The following is an 18,457-nucleotide window of genomic DNA, read 5'->3' on the forward strand; positions in this document are numbered from 1 at the left end:
CAATGGTTTGAATTTCCCAGCGTGTTTTTGGGGTGAGGAGATAGCGACAGGCAGCACGGTGGCGTGTTTGGAGGAGTTGCGAGAGGCGTGCGTTAAGCGATAGCGTGGCAGCGTGTAAAGTGTTCGTCCCAATCTCCAGCCATGGAGTCGGTGGCATTCTTCTTTCTTCTCGTCTGAAAGTTCGACAGTCAAGAAAACGTTCTTCCTTCCTTCAGAATTTTCTCTTGTCGGTTAAATTAAATTAAATTTAAAGTTAATTGTTCTTGTCGGAAATTGCTGGTCATTTGTCGCCAAGTCTTCCTCTTTCAATCACCAATTAAGACGCACCTGCACCGCTACAAGTCAGACGAATTTTAAGCAGTTTACTATTTGTCATTCTCCGGTAAGTTGTTTGTTTGATTGATTGCAAGAATATTTAATTGCTTGAATAATGCAATTAATACGAGTTGATTTTGATTGTTGACTTGAAGTATAATTATGAAATGGTTGGGGGGATAATTTTTAAGTAATTGTGGGAATATGACTAATAATGTGGGAGGATTGATTTTTAATAGTATTTTTATTAAATTATTTGTTTTATTATTAGAGAATAAGAATTAAAAATGGGTCGTGGCAAATCTGACGTGGACTCTGACATGGAGGAGGCGAAGGCTAGCGGAGATGAAGGGGAGACTTCTGAACAAGAGGAGGAGTACATTGTAGAGACGATTCTCGACAAGCGAATTGTCCCCGCGACCGGCAGGACGGAATATCTCTTAAAGTGGAAAGGTTATGGAGAGTGAGTACAGTTATTATTACTTAATACTTTGTATTAAATTGGACGAGTGTGATAATAATAATTAAACCAATTAATTAATGTCCCAGAGAGGATAACACTTGGGAGCCGCAGGAGAACTTGGGCTGTCCTGAACTGATTGAAGCATTCGAGGTTGACTGGAGGGCAAAGGAGGCAGCTAAAAAGTCGTCCAAGAGCGGACCAGGGAGCAAGAAACGTCTTCTCGAGGAGAACAAGGATGATAACAAGCAGCGTGGAGGAGATAAGGGAGCAAAGAAGGCAAAAGTTGGACGGGTAAGTGTATATAACTTGAGGAAAAGATGAGCGAGCGCATAATTTATCTTTATTACCACATTAACTAATTGCGTGTCGTTTCTCTAGGAGGCAGCTCGTGCCGAGTTGACTGGATTTGATCGAGGTCTCGATCCTGAGAAGATCATCGGGGCGACAGACTCTTCTGGAGAGTTGATGTTTCTCATGAAATGGAAGGAAACGGATGAGGCGGATCTCGTTCCAGCGCGACAGGCCAACGTCAAGTGTCCACAGGTCGTGATTGGCTTTTATGAAGAGCGTCTCACTTGGCATACGAGCGGAGGGGACGAATAAATAAATTCCCAAGAACAAAAAAAAAGTCTACCAAACCGAAAGACTGCTGGTTTCCTCCTCCTCCATCGTACTAATTGCGCGCATCTATCTTAATGTCTTATCTTATCTCATTTACAACAATCCAATTAATCCCCAGAAATGTTGAGCAAGTTGCAGAATTTACAATACAGGTGGAAGTGATTGATAGTCGCCATTGTATTAATTAAGTAAATTGTTAGCAATTATAATTATTATTAGCATAAGTTAATCTTCTATTTGGATCCATCAGGTTTCTTATTGTTTTTTTTTATATAAGATTTACTGCATCCTGATGGGTTGTCGTTTTCGTTTTTTTCCGTGTTTTTTGAACACATTTATATCTAGAGTTAACTGATGAATTAATTAATTGCTGGTGATTATAGTCTCTTAATATAATACAACATACACTTGCTTGCTTACCTTTAAGGGGTTTGGCCAAGAAGAAAAAGTTAACTATTTATTTCGTACGAATCAACGAAATTATTATATGTACCTTGAAAAATAATTAGCTCGATGCCATTAGTTTATTTGCTTACTTGTTGGTTGACATTGTCGGATACTTTGTGCTTTTTAAAAAGTTTATTAGCAGCGAATTACAATTAATGTATGAACGAAAATTATTGGACGAGATAATTATGACGATTTTGTTGAAATTTTTTATATCAATTTAATTAATTGGCTAATAGTATGACTACGTTTTTGTACCGTTACAAAACATCCAAAATTATCAGTAAGCTTAATTTTACCGAGTTGAAGATTTTTATAAATTTAAGAAAAAACATGATGCGGGGATAATTGTAAGAATTGTTTTTGTATTGTATTATTATTATTTGGTAAATAAAAATGGGATTTGAGATTTGACATTAGAAATTATTAACCTTAATTTGTCGGGGACACTAAAAATCGTACGATTACGTAGGAGCAATTATGTAATCACGCATGAAAAGTATCAAATCTTAGTCCATCATTATCTATTAACAATGGAAAAATCAAACAATAATAATAATATTCTAATTAATCATAATTTCCTCCATCTTTTAAACCATGAAAGTTGTAGAACCGTGGCCATGAACGCGGTCGGATGGTAATTTACACGTGAATGTCCTCAATTTAACTAAATTTTTCTTGGACTTGGTGATGAGATATTCTAATTTACAAATGTAGGAAGCCAACCCGAGGAATGCATAGAAGTGAGCTCGGGATTGGGGATTGACCACCAACCAATACTTCAATTTGAAGACAGACAACCAATTTACATAATCAAGAGTCCAACTTGCATTGTCACTGTTCAACTAAATCCAACAAGTCCAGTAGTCTAGCCAGAAAAAAATCCTCCTTCTTTTAAATCTTAAAATTCTCAAAAAAAATCTCGAACTAAGTAATTTCGATGGCCAATTTCTACAGGGAGGAAGGAAGAATTTGCGGTAATAAATTTAACCTTGTCACTATAAAATGTCAATTTTTCTAATCGTATTTCTTCTCTTCAGGAGTATTTCCGCTAGTTTTCACCCTTCTTGTCCTCATCATCGCGTCGACACATGGCGAGCCAAGTGCGATCATGGGTAGTGGAGGTCCACCTCTGGATGACGACGACGTTGGGTCCGTCTTGATCAATACGCTACATGCTTCAGTCCAAACTACGACCGCCCCCACACCCGGTGCGACCCAGCATGTCATTCCAGACGTCGAGTGGATGAAATTAAAGGTATTTTTTAATAATTGGATTACACGAGTTTAGTGGAAAAATCGAAGAAAAAGTTTTGCTTTCTTTTGTCAATATTTCGAATGCTATCTGCCATTCATTATCAAGACATTTACAAGAAGATGATAAAGGTATTTTGTTACCTTCGTTAAATAACTAGTCGTCATAATTTTTTTAATTTGCTTATCACAGGCCGCCACGAAGGGTGCTGGGTTGTCGGATGCAAAGGCGGAACGCGTCCTGAGAGCGGTGAGGGCGTTGGACTTGAAGTATCACGAGGTATTAATAAGTGAATTTAATGGGCGGTGTCAAAAAGTTGGCATTATTTCCTTACACGCGACCGAATTATGTTTTAAGGTGGTCGATCTAAAGAAAGTCATGATGAACCCGGCGACCTCTGCGGACTATGCGGAACGCGTCCGTCGCGCGTTGGAAGATGCAGTGGTGGATTCGAACATGAAAAATTCCCAGTATGATACCGTCGCGTCGGAGCATTTGCCCAGAAATGCGATTAATAATGCAGATAACAATAACCATATGGCTTCAATTAGTAATCGGGTTGGCAAGACGTGGGCAGGTTTGGCGCAGTCTGATCTGTACAGTCCGTTTGGGAAGAGGTCGGCGCGGGCAGCGGGAGGATCGCCAACGCCAGATTTGATGGGTGGGCCACATGTGTTTTTTGGTACACCGTTGGTAAGTTGGGGGTGTTATTCGATGTCAGTTGCATGCATTTTTGTATGGTTTTCACAATTTGTGTTAATTTGTACCAATTATTCAGACAGCACCAGCTTTACCCGAGGATTTGGACAATTTATGGGTTCTGGCGAGTCATATTATTCCACGAAAGGAGGCATTCGAACTCGTTCAGCAGGCTTACTTACTCAAACTCACGAGGTCACAAGTGTTCGATCTTCAAACGGAGTTCGCCTCGGGTAAGATGACACTCACCACGGGACTCGAACTGCTGGAGGCACTCAAGGCTAAAGCGGCGTTGGGAGGAGCAGGATCGCCAGTGACGCCACCACCACAACAGCCACAACAACAACCCGATCTGAGTCAGCCCTTGGATGTCGCGACGTTACAGAGGTTGCAAACCGTGGCGGAGCTGAGCGGGTTGGACAGGGCTAATTCGACAAGGTGCGTACACCAAGTCGTACACAGATCTTTATCAGTTCTAGAAAAATCACCCTCGAGATTTCTTGCTTAAAAATCAACCCAAAACTTTGAACTATTTCAAAAATTAAATTAGATGCTTTACACATTTACCAACTTCCGGGTTTGTTTATAGACTCGTCCGTGCCGTACAAAATTCTGGCCTTGCTCAGGAGCAGGTAGACCTTTTGGGAGAAGCGATCCAAACGTCAGCACCGACTGGAAAGGATTTGGACAAGGTTAATAATTAATTCGTAATAATTTTTATTTTTGCTAATTGCAATTAAAATTTTACAGTTGGTCGACCACTTGGAAGAGACTGATTTTAACCAGGCCTACGCTGCGAAGAAGAAGCAGGATGGGAAACGTGGAGTGGATAGTGGCGAAAGTCGGGGCGACGAATTTCTCACCACGCCCGAGCAGGCAAAGGGAGCCGACTGGATTTACGACCAAGGGATCGACAATCAGCATGAACAACGCAACTTGAATAATGACTGGCATGATGGAGGTCATCAAGGTCAACAGAGACAGTATTGACGACATAATTTTCATACCTTTTTGTGCTTCAACCTTAAAAATAATGAATGAATGAGATGATTTTGATCAGTAAAAGTTAATTAATGTTACTTGACATTAAGTACATTTTGTAGCGTCATTTATTTTACATACGTAATTTGCATGGATACTTTTTTCGGAAATGTATAGCCGCGGATATATATTTCGACTTGTGGCCGGGATCTGTCAATCGATGCTGAAGAGGATGACGATTTTTATGAAAACCGCATTTATTCTAGTCCTGGTCGCCGTCGCCCATCTTCCGGTAGCGACTTTCGCCTTGAAGTGTTTCATATGTATTTACGACACGGATCGTGGTCACAACTCGGACACGTTGCCCCCCAGCTCGCCAGCCGCCCAGTGTCTCCGTGACACCCCTTCCATCCAATTACTCAAAGAATGCGGTGACCCACATGAGCCGAGTGGTAAGTTATTTATCAAACGATGATTTTACCCTCGTAAAATTTGTAAATTTTTACTGCCCGTAGGAATTATGCTCTGCGCAAATTCGTCGATCCATGATGAACACTCGAGATCTGTTTCAAGAGAATGTACAGAGCATATTCGTGGCAAAAACGGCTCGTCGTCGTCGACGACGTGTTCCACCGACCCTTCTGATGGTTTTACAACCTGTCTTTGTGAAACGGATGGCTGTAACGTGCCCATTTTCGACGCGACGTATGACGTTCCTGTCGAGAAGGGTGCCGATGTGGATGTGGGGAAGATTAAGCCCCCCGAAGTAGGAGATGAAGGGGATCAAGACGAAATGCACAGTGCGGGCTGGTCACCACTGCGACAGTATCGACCGAGTCAAAATTTATGGAAATATTTCACTATTATCATGTTCTGGGGGATGTTTTGTATCCTAATTTTTTTGTAAAAAGTTTTAGTACGCTTGGATAAAAATGGCTTGATAATGGGTCAATTAATACCAAATTAGTTGAAGTGTCCACTTCCGGTTTTGTTTGTTTACGGTGACTGAGATTTGTAGAAAATGGGAGAAATCAATTCACCCCTTCATTCCAGCCCAAAAACCCGTCCGAGTTCGGTTTTCATTTAAATACTCGGGAAAAAAATATTCACCGGATTTAATTAATTGGAGTAAATTGTTCGAAATTGAGTAGTTAATTATATATATTTCGTGGTAGGTGGGTAGTATATATAGTTAGTTATCCCCTTTACAAAGGAATAGATTGGGCGTGGTGACCTTGTCTGACCTGACCCGAAGTGAATCTGTGTCCGGTTCATTTTTAATAGTAAACTTTATATCAAACTTTTAGGTAAGTAATTCCGGTAATTATTGCTATTAATAATTGTTAGGATGCTTAGTTTGTTTTATGAAAAGGGGCAAAAGTTCGGGTTTATCGCTGTAGTTTCTTTTTGGTGGGCTTTTATTTTGTCAAATTCAATTCAAATCAGAAAAATTAAGTACACATCATGAAGAAATTATGTACAATTATTTTAATTGTATTTAAACATTTTTCTCCTCCCTCTTTATAGATCTCTTCGCCACTAGTTCTTGCCATAATGAGTTGTCGCGTCCTCGGAGTACTGGTGACCAGATCGTCCTGTTGTTCTCACCACCATCAAAAGATTCTTCATCAACATGGTCCCTCCTCCCTGGCGAGATGTTTCGCCACGACTGGGTCATCCTGGAGTAAGAAAAAGGTGGGTGCTTCTTATCTACACGTGGCATATGTAAATATGTACCGCGTTACCAATAAGTCAGAATGTCACGAAAATCATGGCCAGTTGCATAATAATGTGTCGTCATATTCACGTCATCTCATCTCATCATCTTATTCTTTCATCTGGTCGAGCTGCACGAAACAGTGGAATTTTTACAAGTTCACGACATGCCAAATACAAAAATGTTTCTCCAACGGCTAGCGACGAAGTTGTAGTGCCAAAATTATTAATTAGGAACCTCGGAGAATTTTTTGTTTTGTTTTTTTTTTTTTTTGTTTTTCGGATGTTGTGGTCTTATAGAAAAATTTCGTACCCCTGTTCCGTGCAGTTTTTGTCTTTGAATGGATGCTGCTGCTCGACTTCTTCATCTTTTTATGCATTTCACTATTTCACACAAACGCCGAACGGGGATGGATGACGATGATGCTGTTGGTGGACCATCACATGCCTGAATTTGCACACGGCTAAAAAAAGGTTCAACCTACATAGTAACAAAACAAATCCTTTCTGCTGGAAGCAAGTCTGTCCATATTTTTGTTCGATATTATTAGTTTATTTCAATTTGGAGACAAATTCCTTACGGTTGTTGGTCGGTGGTTGCGTGTTGTTTGCTTTTCGGTGTGGTGTGATATCGATCCGAGTGTTAGTGTGAATAAGAGGAGGAAGAATCGATAAATCCGGAAGTCACAAAAAAAGTCGTCACGAGTCACAAAACTCTCTACTTACCTACCTACCTACCTACCTTCGGCCTTTTCCCTAAATAATTTATTTTCCCAATCAATTATTATTCTCTCTTTACCAAGTTATTATTAAATTGGAAACGGAATCAAAATGTGTGAATCGTTGGCCGACTCGCAAATGCAAATTGTAAAGTTTACTTTAAAAAAATAACAGAAAAGACAATGTCTGATTAATTTGTATTAAAATTTGTGCAGGAGGGTGACTACCGGCTGGAGGCGGATACATTTGGCGAACTTAAAGTCCCAGCGGATAAACTGTATGGGGCGCAGACGCTCCGCTCCGTGATGAACTTTCCCATCGGTGGAAATCCAGAGAGGATGCCGGTAAAAATTGATGATAAATAATAAGTGCTACCATGTTATGTTATCTTATCCCGATACATTTAGCTCCCGGTCATCAAGGGGATGGGGATTTTGAAGAAGGCTGCCGCCATAGTGAACAAAGAGTACGGCCTTGACCCCAAAGTGGCGGATGCAATTTGTTCCGCTGCCGACGAGGTGATTAGCGGCGCGCTGTACGAGGAGCACTTTCCCCTCGTCATCTGGCAAACCGGGTCAGGAACGCAGACCAACATGAATACCAATGAGGTCATTTCCAACAGAGCTATCCAACTTATGGGTGGTGTCCTCGGGTCGAAAAACCCTGTCCATCCTAACGACCATGTCAACAAGAGCCAGGTATTACCCTTAGGACTCGAGCTTATCAAGTGGTGACAATAATTACTTAATTATTTTCACAAGAGTTCCAACGACACCTTCCCGACCGCAATGCACATCAGTGTCGCAATGGAAATCAACTCCACGCTCCTCCCCGGGATGGAATTGTTGAGGGATGCGTTACAAAAAAAGTCAAAGGAGTTCGAAAAGATTATCAAGATTGGGAGAACGCATACCCAGGTTGGCATGAATGAATAAGCGTAAGCGCGGAGGCGGCAGTTTTTAAAATTAATTAATTGTTTTGACAGGATGCCACTCCACTCACGTTGGGTCAAGAATTTTCTGGCTACGTGCAACAAATGGTGTTTGGGGTGGAAAGGGTGAAAGCCACGCTGCCTCACATTTACATGTTGGCCGCTGGCGGAACTGCGGTCGGCACGGGACTCAACACTAGGATCGGATTCGATAAGAAGATTGCGGAACAGATCGCTGCCCTGACTGGACTTCCATTTATCACTGCGCCGAATAAGTTTGAAGGGCTGGCCTGTCACGATGCGCTGGTTGAGGTTTCCGGCGCCCTTAATGTGGTCGCTTGCTCGTTAATGAAGGTAATGTGATAACGTCCATATTTTTTATTTGTGGCTTATTTGTAAATTGTGTTTTTTACAATTTTTTCTAGATTGCGAACGACATCCGGTTTTTGGCGTCAGGTCCGCGCTGTGGTTTGGGGGAATTGTCGCTGCCGGAGAATGAGCCAGGATCTTCGATCATGCCAGGAAAGGTGAATCCCACGCAGTGCGAGGCCATAACTATGGTGGCCGGGCAGGTGATGGGGAATCATGTCGCGTGCACCATCGGAGGGAGCAATGGACACTTTGAACTCAATGTATTCAAACCCATGATGGTCGCAAATGTTTTGAGGTATGATTTGCATAATATTTGGCGAGACATGATTAACAAGTGTTTGATTGTTTTTTTGCAGATCCATCCGACTCTTGGGCGACTCTTGTAAAGCATTCACGACAAATTGTGTCGATGGGATTATAGCGAACGAGGATAGGATTGGGAAACTTTTGCACGAGTCGCTCATGTTGGTGACGGCGTTAAATCCACACATTGGCTATGACAAGGTATAATTGGATAACGATTGATTATCGATTTATCGGTTGAGATATCATATTAAGTGATATTTTTGTAGGCTGCCAAGATTGCAAAGACAGCTCATAAGGAGGGCACCACCTTGAAACAATCCGCCCTGAAATTGGGCTACTTGACGGAAGCGGATTTCGACAAGTGGGTCAAACCGGAAGACATGTTGGGGCCCAAGTAAACAAGGACAGCTAAATAAGCAATATATTAGGACAAGAAAAAGATACGTCAATGAAGGGCTACTATTGTCGACTCTGAACCGATGTTAGTCAACAATTAAACTTGAGAATTTTCGGTGACAAAATGTAAATTAAATTGTGTAGGAATTAATGATAAAATTAATTGGTAAAATGTGTCAATAATTAAATCATGGCCCTACATATTAATGTAATTAGACCAGAGCAAGTTGTTATATGTACTTGGTGATAATCAAACAAAATTAGCCTAAACCTTGCTCAGGATTTTAGTTTTAATTATTCCCAAGTCAATAAGGTGTAATTAAATATTATGCAAAATGAGGATAAAAAGGAACGTAATAAAAACCGAGACAAAATTGCATTTTCTATATTGGCATGATTGTTTTCCTGGTTTGGTTTGGTGTTGGTGTTTATGTGGTCGAATTTTTAGGAATGATTTATCACAACTATTTCCTTCCGGTATCACCATATAACTACCACACCGGATGCAGCTGTCCACGCCTTGTTAGCTGAAATTATATATGCGTAATTGTCTGATTAGTCGCTTCTGTCAGTTCTGTCTGACAGATATTTTATAACAATTCGCAAAAATGTTTTTGGAAATAGGTTCCCTCATTTTTGCAACGCTGCTCTTCCTCTGGATCTACCTGAGCCAGAAAAGACCAGCAAATTTTCCTCCAGGTTAATTTAATAATCGTAATTTAATGGAATGCAACTTTTATGATTTATTTAAAACACAGGTCCAATGGGAATCCCGATCTTTGGTTATCTGCCCTTCCTTGGAGCTACGCCACACAAGAAACTGGGTGAAATTGGGACTAAATGGGGTCCCATTTTTAGCCTTTATTATGGATCATATCCGTAAGTGAGTTGGGCATTAGAAGCCGAGTTTCGATTTTTAGCCCGAGTCAGGGCTTATGGAACCGTCATGTCCGTCCGTCCGTCTGTCTGTCTGTCTGTCCGGCACGATAGAGCCAAAACGGCTGAACCGATTGACTTGAAATTTTTACCATATGCATATTGGACAAAGTTAGGAAACGAGTTCGAAGATGGGTGAAATCGGTCCAGTGGTTGACCCGTGGGAGTCATCGGAGTGGGTGGGGTATTATGCACCAAAATTTCAAAATTGTCGTAGAAGGCTGAAATTTGGTACAGAGGTTGCTAATGGTTCCTAATAGATAAAAATTACTTCAAGTTGGAAACATTTTCAATTTGAGGGAGCCCATAGGGTGACCCATACGGATTTTTCAAAATCATCATATCGAGCTGAAATTTGGTAGAGAGGTTGCTAATGGGTCTTAATGTAGGAATGATATGAAATTAGTAAAATTTTTATCTGGAGCGACCCTGTTGGGGTGACCCATACCGATTTTTAGAAATTGCTTTAAAAAACATGAAATCCGGCATGGTGATACTTAATGGCTTCCTACGAAAGAATTTGAAGTGAGCAAAGTGCAACCAGAGTGACCCTGGAGGCTGACCCATACCGTTTTTAAAAGTTGCTATTTCCATCTGAAATTTGGTATGGGGGATAAAAACCACTTCTGGATAGCACACACAGCTTTGGAAGTTCAAGTTGTTTAGGGATTTGATGCCAAATAATAAAAAATCTAACACACATTAAACTATCCAAAACACGGAGTTTGTGTATTATGTCGGTCAATACGGTCCCTGAATCACCGATTCAGGGACTCTGTCCCTGACTCGGGCTATATGGAGTCTGCACTGTAGGTTTTTTTACTATAACAATTGAGTCTACAATGTCCATTTTATGTTTTATTACATTATTCTGTACTGTTTCGATTTTTTTTCCAAAATTAACACCTAAATCTTGTTATATATTCTACATTTTACCTAACTTCGTTTTAAAGCATGTTTTGGAGTAAATCGAAACCCGGATTCAGGAAAACTTATTGGGAAAAATTGAAACTCGGGTTTTCAAAATGCGATTTTGGACACCCTGCAGAGGGAAATTGGGCCGGCTAATAATTCTGTATTTTTTGTATCCTCTAGAATCGTGGTTCTGAATACGCTCCCCATGATAAAGGACGCCCTTCGACGTGACACATTCTCCGGACGGCCGAATCACTTACTTGCTATGAAATTATCTCGAGATGGTGAGTCAGTCAGAAATGTGGACAATATTTTAAAGCGTAACTGAACAATTAAAATGCAGGGATAACATTTAACGACGGTCCTGCCGGCTACGAACAGCGTCGCTTCACCCTGAAAACTTTGAGAGACCTTGGCTTTGGGAAGCAATCGATGGAGAAACTCGTAGAGGAAGAGGTGCATGAGTTGGTCGACTATTTCGGGTACTAAAATAACCTGCATAAATATAAATATTAATCGTCGTACCATTAATTGTGTCCTTGTTGCAGGAAGAACACGAACAAACCGATCGAATTAAAACACATTTTTGGCCTCTTTGTCATCAACGCGCTCTGGTCGATTCTCGTGGGTGATAAATTTTCCGTTAACGATGTCAGGATTCAGGAACTTTACAGGATGTGTATCGAGTGAGTGGAACAGGAAAATATTTTCGAAATGATGGATGAATTACTAATTTAAATTTAAAACTTTTGCAAAGATTTGCAAAAATTTCCTATCTCGATAACTCCCGAATATTTTGACGGATTCTTTACATACTAAAAATTACTTGAGCCATCATATCTTAAAATCTATAAAGCGTGACAAAGAATATAGCGTTTTAACGTCTGATTTTCCTTTTGCAGGGGATTCATCGACCCCGAAGTGGCAGGAAGCTTGTGGTTCTTGCCCTGGTTGGCGAAACTCATGCCGTCCTCATCTGGATATAACTCCGTCGTCGAGGTGGTGGCCGAGTTGAAGGACCTTTTTCGTGGTGTCGTAGAAGAACACAAGGCCACCTTCGTTCCCAACGTTTTCCGCGACTTTGTTGACGTTTATCTTGCCAAGATTAGAGAGACCGAGGACACAGAGTCCAGCTTTTATGGGGAAGTGGGAGGTGAGTGAGGGAGCAATGTTTATCATTTTATGACGATGGGCGATTACTTTTAATCATGATGTCTTATCTTTAATTCCAGAAAATAACCTGCTGCACGTCCTCATAGATCTCTTCACGGCAGGGTCAGACACGCTAAATTCCTCCCTGAACTTTGCCCTCCTTTACCTCTGCTCCCACCCGGAGGCCATGACCCGCATCCAAACCGAAATTGACGCCACTTGCGGCCGTTCTCGTCTCCCCACTACGTCCGACCGAAAAGAAATGCCTTACACGGAAGCCGTCATTTCCGAAGTCCTCCGCCTTTCGTCCATCGTCGTGGGGGCTATTCTTCACTCCACCACGGAGGAAGTGACCCTTGCCGGCTACACTCTTCCCGCAGGATGTATCGTCATGCCAAATTTGTACGCAGTTCATCACGACCCACAAGTATTTCCGGATCCGGACAGTTTTAAACCGGAACGATTCCTCGCCACGTCTTCTGGGACGTCTACGTTTGTAAAGAATGAGAACGTGGTGCCCTTCTCGGTGGGAAAACGCGTCTGTTTGGCCGAAGTCATGGCGCAGACTGAGTTTTTCCTCTTTCTCGCCGGACTGTTGCAAAGGTTCAACTTTAAATTTGCTGACCCAAGTAATCCCCCGGATTTCAGGTAAATAATTCCAGTTTTTAAATTTTATTTCAAATAGAAATAAATTATTTATAAATGTCAGGAATGATGTCAAACCCGGACTCGTCTTGTGTCCGAAACCGTTCTGGGTCATTGTGGAGGAAAGGCTGTGAATATTTTGAGATGAAGAATAAGATAAAATGTGTTTTTTCTCGTGGTTTTTAATGTGGTTTTTAATTCCGTGACGGATCAATTAAATTTATTGAATCGATATCACAATTAATTTTTTGAAATTTTTGAAATGACTGAAATGGTTATTTATATATTTATTTATAAGATGCGAAAACTTCTTTTTGGTTAATAAATAGAGAAGCTCATTTATTTATGGGTTTGTTAATAAGTTAGCTTTTTTTAGTAGTAACTTGATAAGTCTTGTTGCTTGATATTTTGTGCATATTTACATATTTAAGTACGTATTTATGGTTGCGGTAAGACGTGGACGCTCGGAGCTTATCTGCTTCAGTAATAGTCTTCGTATGAGCCGGCCTGGAATGCAATTAAGATTTGGGCATACAAATTTGTTAAATTAAAGGAGAAATTAATATAAATTCCAGAGAGGACACATCAAGAGTATTTTGTGCAATTTTGTAACTTTTTCTCACCCTGACTCCTCTGGTGGAGGACATGACGGCGTACAAATTCTCCCGTGTGCCCATCTTTTTTCCGAGCTGAAATTTTCGTTTAAAATTTTTAATTGAATAAAATTAAAATGAAAAATTTAATAACGTTAAAACTTAAATCGACCTTGTTAGCCGGGCTGGACTCGACCTTATGCAGGGGGACGAAAAGACCGTAGGGATGCTCACAACGGAAGTATCTACAGAAGATAAGGGTCGTAAAACTTAGGGGTGCGTTCGTACCGCCACCCGTATGAAAATCGACAAGTGAAATATTTTTCCCCTCCATCAGGAATCAGGAATTAGGCATGCGCAGAATTCTGCATAATTTTTCAGGATATAAGTTTGCAGGCAATTTATCTGCAGAATTAATTAATTATGCAACTATTTTCTGCCGAAACATGCACTGCACATTTCTTCGTGAGAAAAATGGACAAATTTTCATACGGGCGGTTTAGATGTACAAAATCTACTACTTACTCTCGTCCTCGAATGGTGCCATCATTCTTGCCGATTGGATAAGACAACTCAATCCCTGCCCAGACTCCTAAATAAAATTTCAAAGTTCTTACCATTCATTTTCAATTTTTGAAACATGGACGTAATAAAAAATTGTATATCGTTACCCTCTTCGAATTCTACGGTTCCCAAAAATTTAAGAGTTCCAACTTTCGCATCGCCCACGGAGCTTTTGACGATAACTCTGTCACCCACTTTTAGCTGGGCTTGCTCCCGAGATATCGGCGGGGTTGGACTCCTCCCGCGACCACCAGATTCGTCCGGTGAGAAGGACACGCTTCGCAGTGATCCGGATCCGAAAGGGGAAGATTCCCGAGAATTTGATTTCGAGCGTGGGTGCAAAATGGGTTCGGGAGAGGCGGAATATTCCCTCTGGAATTTGGTGAGTCCTAATTTTTCGCCGTTTAAGGTTTCCGGAATGAGCATTTTTCTAGAGAGGCGGTGGATCCGGGTGAAAATGCCGTGATTCGGGGGACATTGGAAGTACCGGCGGTGGTGGGCAGTCCCGTCGTGGTGACCTGTTTATGGATAACCAAATAAATAGTGATGACCCCAAAATGACCTGAAGTTGACCATTATTTGTTGGTCCTAGGTCACTTTACATAATGCACCTTTGCATAACGGACGCGTTTTCATAACGCGTTTTCGCGTTTTCGTAACATAATTGCCTAATTTTTGTTTCATAAAACTCATTTTACATAACAGTCTTTATTGGATAATTGATAATTATGTAAAACGAGCGTTATGTAAAATGTAATTATGCAACATCAATTATGCAAAGTGACCAAAGGTCTACTTGTTACCCATGGGATGATCTAAAGCAACGCCGGCCCAGTCACCCTTGGCGAATTGAACGCTTCCGAGAAAACATATTTTCCCACGCCAGTCGCCTTCGCCGTTGATGTAGATGACGTCTCCGATCATAAGGTCGGACAGGGAGGAGGACGATGGGTCCATTACGCCGTAGTAGGAGGGGTCTGTGAAACCAAAGGCGTACATTATTAATTAATTAATTTGCATGTGGTGCAAATATGTTGAGAAAATTCATTTTGTCATATTTTAGCGGAAGAAATTTTGGCATATTTGCTAATTTTTCGTGAAATGCTCAATAATTATGGCACTGACTGACCGAGTAAAAAGCTGTTGATCAAATTTTGCATATTTTTATCAACCAGTCAGAACATTTCATCTTTGTAAAAAAATGTGTAAATTCCCAACCGATAATCATTGGAAATTAAGTACTTAACAAAGACATGTATCACAAAGATGTATTTTTTGCAGGAAATTTAATTATTTAGTTTGCACTTGTAGCTGAATAATTTTTGCATAATAATATGTAACGGCATTTCTTACGCAAATTTGTACATAATAAATACGAATTATTAAACAAATAAGTAAAATAATGTCGAAATGGCGTCAAAACTGGTCAAAAATGTTATGCAAAAACACCTGCCCAAAATTCTTACCTATATATTTTCTCAATATTTTTTTAGTAACAATTTTATTACTTCATCCTTCACAAAAATTACGAACGCTAGCAAACACCTGAACGAGCAAAGACTTATTTCATTGCGAATACCTAACCCAAAGAATTCTTCTGCATTCTGTGCAAAAAAAATCATTGCCAAAAAATTGTGCCCAATATTTCATTTCATTGTTTCTAACCACGAATTCATTACTCATTTCTAATTAAGAATGCAAACTCTACCTTGATGATGATGATTGGTTTTATTTTATTGCGAAAATCTGCACATTGTTTGTCCAGAAAAGCAACTTCGTACCGTAATCATGTAGCCATTTGTCTTTGTGTGCTCATTGTGTAAATCCCACGCGGTGTTTCGTTAGTGGTAGTTGTCAAAAAAAGAGAGAGAGATGAGATACGAAATCAAGTTCAAGTTGAAGTACAAGTAAAACCGACGCCCACGCCGCGACACAAAAGTTGGCGTGACAAATGAGGCATGAGGAAATAAATTGGGCGCACCTCTCGCAAAAAAAATTACATGCACAATTTTTAAGACTTTCATCATGCAATATAAATTTCTGGTTGTGATTTATTTTAAAAGTTGAACTTGAATTTCGTAGAAAATGAGGTCACTTTAATTTTTGTTAGATATTTATTTGCAACGCATTTACAGAGCAGAAATATTTTTAGTTTTGGAGAAGGATGAGAAATATTTTCGAATTTTAAAAATTAGTAATTTTGAAGGCTGGAAATATTTTGAATATTTTGTACAGAATTTACCCTTTATTTTGAACTTGAGGTAATATTTAGCGTGCAATTTGTATAATTAGGTGATGAATTTCACTTACCTGGATTTTAATTGATTTGTCTTAATTGACTTTGAATGCAACTAATTAAATTGCTTGTCTCTTCTGATAAAAACAGGTACGAAATTTTTGAAATATTCAAAGAATCTGATTTTTCGAGACGCTGACGAACTTTGTAACTCGCTTTTTGCTTTGTGTCTCAATGCATGTAGAAAAGTTATTCAGATGGACGAGCAGAATTATGTATGTATTGATTGGTAAAACAAAACGTAACGTTATTCTCGTTGTTCTCTTAAGGATTGGCTCAGTTATTTTTAATGCACGTTGTGCCAAATATGTCAACTTTGTGGTGTGAGAAGAAGGATGATTTTTAGAAACGGAGCTTCACCCACGACGACCACGACGACAAGTATTATTGAACTGCATTCTATAGTGAATCATGAAAAAACGCAGCTCTGCTGACTAACAAATAGGCGAATCTTGTGAATCTCTTTAAATGATGTTCAAACTTAATATTCATGCATGTAAGTAAGTACGACATAAAAAATATCTGTCATTGTTAAATATGAACCTGCCTGCATTACGTGCTATCTCGTTCACCTGTTAAATATTCCGTTTATCACAACATGGGCAGAGAAATATGGGAGATAACACATTTCAATCTTGGCCGACCTTACTTACACACTTACACTTTAAGGGACACGTATGTACGTAACACGCCCCCAGCGTCACGTCGTAAAAAAAGTGGTATCCAAAATATTTTTGTGCGTCAGTGTCAATGTCACGTACTCAGAGATAGAGGAAGGATGCATGGTCACTGCTTTAGTGGTCACTAACAGTAAATTGCCGCGGAAGCGTGGGGACAGTCCCCACGGTTATTCGATGTCCCCATCATCTCCCCATGTTATATAAACCCCTCCCTCCCCTATCCTACAATGTTAATGTCCCCACAGCTTCCGCGGCCACTGGTCACTAAATAACCGATGGTTGAGATATGTACGTATCTACTTATGAAAGGAGGACGCATAAGTTCAAGTTATTGGGATTACTCATGACGAGCAAGATTCCATATTTGTAAAAGAGGAGAGATCAGAACAATAATTAAATGACTTGTTTGTTGACTGTAATAAATTAATTCGAGAGATTTTAATCTGATCGGCAGTAGCAGCAGCAGCTTTTCTTGAAATAAAATGAGAATGCGGCTCGATTTATTTCCTATTTGTTTGTGTCACTACATTACATTGCATTTTATTTAAAAAGTTGATTTGATCTGCCAACAATTAATTACACACACGAAAAAAAATTATGAATGACAAGTCGAGGGCGTCGAATTATGATGATGACAATGAGATGACAATAGTGCTGAATTGACGAGATGATTGATTACGTGAGTGAGAAGAATTATGAATCCATGCTAATTTGGCATTAAGTAATTATTTATTATGCAAAGTAGTAATGGGGTAATTTTAGCGTAATTATTACACACTTCTCAATAAATAAATAAACGAATGGGAAATATGAGACGATTTTTAGGAAAGATTCTTTTTGAGGCAAAGTGAGACAAATAATTTAGCATTGTTTATGATAACTCTTACCCAATTGAGTCTGGACCGGCATTGTTATTTTTGGTTTTCTTATCGGTTTTATAAATCCGGGACAAAAATTAAATTTAGTTCACGAACGATTGTTTTAAAAAAGATTGGCTAAAATTGTGACAAAAATTGAGTCAATTTCACGCCAACAGTTGATTTTTTAAGCACTTAATTATAATTCAAGTTTATTTTTAGATCCTTTCTGGACAATTATGTACTTATTTTTAATTAATACACGGTTAATTAAATTTATGCATGTAAAACAATGGTTTTAATGAACACTTAAATTACTTAATCCGTATGCAAAACACGAAGTTGTGCTTGGTCGGGGAACGTGAATTGAAGTGGACTTGGTCCGACTAGGGACAAAGCAATAAAAGAATAAAGCTGGAAATCAGACGATCGGTGGGTGTCCAGCAGAAGAACGGCTCAAAAATATACAAACAATTGCATGTCTTGTCAGTCAGTTAGTCAGTGTTGCATAATGACTTAAAAAAACTGGAGAAATATCGTGGCATGACTATTTGCAACATCTTATCTCCACTCCAGTCATAATAAAAAGTCGTAAAA

General features: G+C 39.8%; 6 protein-coding genes and 1 long non-coding RNA gene across 11 annotated transcripts; 5 read left to right on the top strand and 2 right to left on the bottom strand.

Moving 5' to 3' along the window:
* Positions 1-159: 159 nt before the first annotated feature.
* On the top strand, positions 160-2,260 carry LOC110858675 (chromobox protein homolog 1). The gene is made up of 4 exons (XM_022107511.2): positions 160-382; positions 587-778; positions 865-1,069; positions 1,157-2,260. The coding sequence occupies exons 2-4, from the start codon at positions 603-605 to the stop codon at positions 1,379-1,381; spliced, it is 606 nt and encodes a 201-aa protein (XP_021963203.1). The 5' UTR covers positions 160-382; positions 587-602; the 3' UTR covers positions 1,382-2,260.
* A 377-nt stretch (positions 2,261-2,637) lies between these two features.
* On the top strand, positions 2,638-4,890 carry LOC110858732. Its single transcript, XM_022107593.2, has 7 exons — positions 2,638-2,823; positions 2,887-3,104; positions 3,294-3,380; positions 3,459-3,794; positions 3,880-4,238; positions 4,390-4,492; positions 4,551-4,890. Exons 1-7 carry the CDS (start codon positions 2,787-2,789, stop codon positions 4,788-4,790), a joined length of 1,380 nt encoding a protein of 459 aa, XP_021963285.1. The 5' UTR covers positions 2,638-2,786; the 3' UTR covers positions 4,791-4,890.
* A 60-nt stretch (positions 4,891-4,950) lies between these two features.
* On the top strand, positions 4,951-5,688 carry LOC118438529. Its single transcript, XM_035858977.1, has 2 exons — positions 4,951-5,233; positions 5,297-5,688. Exons 1-2 carry the CDS (start codon positions 4,951-4,953, stop codon positions 5,686-5,688), a joined length of 675 nt encoding a protein of 224 aa, XP_035714870.1.
* A 153-nt stretch (positions 5,689-5,841) lies between these two features.
* On the top strand, positions 5,842-9,608 carry LOC110858721 (fumarate hydratase, mitochondrial). Of its 2 annotated transcripts, XM_022107581.2 has the most exons (9): positions 5,842-6,088; positions 6,309-6,476; positions 7,433-7,561; positions 7,625-7,915; positions 7,979-8,134; positions 8,203-8,502; positions 8,574-8,815; positions 8,877-9,024; positions 9,093-9,608. In XM_022107581.2, exons 2-9 carry the CDS (start codon positions 6,336-6,338, stop codon positions 9,222-9,224), a joined length of 1,539 nt encoding a protein of 512 aa, XP_021963273.1. In that variant the 5' UTR covers positions 5,842-6,088; positions 6,309-6,335; the 3' UTR covers positions 9,225-9,608. The 2 variants fall into 2 exon arrangements, with proteins under 2 accessions (XP_021963273.1, XP_021963274.1); XM_022107582.2 differs by lacking the exons at positions 5,842-6,088; positions 6,309-6,476 and adding an exon at positions 7,213-7,364.
* On the bottom strand, positions 6,320-7,201 carry LOC110858722. Of its 2 annotated transcripts, none has more exons than XR_004836876.1 (4): positions 7,079-7,201; positions 6,811-6,978; positions 6,527-6,628; positions 6,320-6,460 (listed from the first exon to the last, which is right to left on the bottom strand). It is a non-coding gene; the product is annotated as an uncharacterized LOC110858722 (long non-coding RNA). The 2 variants fall into 2 exon arrangements; XR_002548767.2 differs by having other exon boundaries at positions 6,811-6,961; positions 7,079-7,196.
* A 150-nt stretch (positions 9,609-9,758) lies between the features above and the next one.
* Positions 9,759-13,212, top strand: LOC110858776 (cytochrome P450 18a1). Its single transcript, XM_022107648.2, has 8 exons — positions 9,759-9,921; positions 9,981-10,101; positions 11,254-11,357; positions 11,417-11,555; positions 11,622-11,759; positions 11,976-12,226; positions 12,306-12,873; positions 12,935-13,212. The coding sequence occupies exons 1-8, from the start codon at positions 9,831-9,833 to the stop codon at positions 13,002-13,004; spliced, it is 1,482 nt and encodes a 493-aa protein (XP_021963340.1). The 5' UTR covers positions 9,759-9,830; the 3' UTR covers positions 13,005-13,212.
* Positions 13,149-18,266, bottom strand: LOC110858777 (CAP-Gly domain-containing linker protein 1). Of its 3 annotated transcripts, none has more exons than XM_022107649.2 (7): positions 17,891-18,266; positions 14,831-15,004; positions 14,135-14,545; positions 13,989-14,055; positions 13,636-13,708; positions 13,494-13,559; positions 13,149-13,377 (listed from the first exon to the last, which is right to left on the bottom strand). In XM_022107649.2, the coding sequence occupies exons 1-7, from the start codon at positions 17,910-17,912 to the stop codon at positions 13,351-13,353; spliced, it is 840 nt and encodes a 279-aa protein (XP_021963341.1). In that variant the 5' UTR covers positions 17,913-18,266; the 3' UTR covers positions 13,149-13,350. The 3 variants fall into 3 exon arrangements, with proteins under 3 accessions (XP_021963341.1, XP_021963342.1, XP_035714851.1); XM_022107650.2 differs by lacking the exon at positions 17,891-18,266 and adding an exon at positions 16,338-16,709; XM_035858958.1 differs by lacking the exon at positions 17,891-18,266 and adding an exon at positions 15,494-15,577.
* Between the last annotated feature and the right edge of the window lie 191 nt (positions 18,267-18,457).

Source organism: Folsomia candida, unplaced genomic scaffold (assembly GCF_002217175.1).
Source record: "Folsomia candida strain VU population unplaced genomic scaffold, ASM221717v1 Fcan01_Sc022, whole genome shotgun sequence".
NCBI lineage: Eukaryota > Metazoa > Arthropoda > Collembola > Entomobryomorpha > Isotomidae > Folsomia > Folsomia candida.

What these genes read in the sequence shown, in the direction of transcription:
- LOC110858721 (XM_022107581.2), top strand. Translation starts at nt 6,336, where the DNA reads ATGAGTTGTCGCGTCCTCGGAGTACTGGTGACCAGATCGTCCTGTTGT. An exon ending in TTGGGAGAACGCATACCCAG is followed by an intron (nt 8,135 to 8,202) that starts GTTGGCATGAAT and finishes TTGTTTTGACAG; the next exon opens with GATGCCACTCCACTCACGTT. An exon ending in ATGGTCGCAAATGTTTTGAG is followed by an intron (nt 8,816 to 8,876) that starts GTATGATTTGCA and finishes GTTTTTTTGCAG; the next exon opens with ATCCATCCGACTCTTGGGCG.
- LOC110858675 (XM_022107511.2), top strand. Translation starts at nt 603, where the DNA reads ATGGGTCGTGGCAAATCTGACGTGGACTCTGACATGGAGGAGGCGAAG. An exon ending in AAGTGGAAAGGTTATGGAGA is followed by an intron (nt 779 to 864) that starts GTGAGTACAGTT and finishes TTAATGTCCCAG; the next exon opens with AGAGGATAACACTTGGGAGC. An exon ending in AGAAGGCAAAAGTTGGACGG is followed by an intron (nt 1,070 to 1,156) that starts GTAAGTGTATAT and finishes TCGTTTCTCTAG; the next exon opens with GAGGCAGCTCGTGCCGAGTT.
- LOC110858777 (XM_022107649.2), bottom strand. Translation starts at nt 17,912, where the DNA reads ATGCCGGTCCAGACTCAATTGG. An exon ending in GCCGGTCCAGACTCAATTGG is followed by an intron (nt 15,005 to 17,890) that starts GTAAGAGTTATC and finishes TTGGTTTCACAG; the next exon opens with ACCCCTCCTACTACGGCGTA. An exon ending in CCTCCACCAGAGGAGTCAGG is followed by an intron (nt 13,378 to 13,493) that starts GTGAGAAAAAGT and finishes ATTGCATTCCAG; the next exon opens with GCCGGCTCATACGAAGACTA.
- LOC110858732 (XM_022107593.2), top strand. Translation starts at nt 2,787, where the DNA reads ATGGCCAATTTCTACAGGGAGGAAGGAAGAATTTGCG. An exon ending in GACAGGGCTAATTCGACAAG is followed by an intron (nt 4,239 to 4,389) that starts GTGCGTACACCA and finishes GTTTGTTTATAG; the next exon opens with ACTCGTCCGTGCCGTACAAA. An exon ending in CTGGAAAGGATTTGGACAAG is followed by an intron (nt 4,493 to 4,550) that starts GTTAATAATTAA and finishes AAAATTTTACAG; the next exon opens with TTGGTCGACCACTTGGAAGA.
- LOC110858776 (XM_022107648.2), top strand. Translation starts at nt 9,831, where the DNA reads ATGTTTTTGGAAATAGGTTCCCTCATTTTTGCAACGCTGCTCTTCCTC. An exon ending in GAGTTGGTCGACTATTTCGG is followed by an intron (nt 11,556 to 11,621) that starts GTACTAAAATAA and finishes TCCTTGTTGCAG; the next exon opens with GAAGAACACGAACAAACCGA. An exon ending in AGTAATCCCCCGGATTTCAG is followed by an intron (nt 12,874 to 12,934) that starts GTAAATAATTCC and finishes TATAAATGTCAG; the next exon opens with GAATGATGTCAAACCCGGAC.
- LOC118438529 (XM_035858977.1), top strand. Translation starts at nt 4,951, where the DNA reads ATGTATAGCCGCGGATATATATTTCGACTTGTGGCCGGGATCTGTCAA. An exon ending in TGACCCACATGAGCCGAGTG is followed by an intron (nt 5,234 to 5,296) that starts GTAAGTTATTTA and finishes TACTGCCCGTAG; the next exon opens with GAATTATGCTCTGCGCAAAT.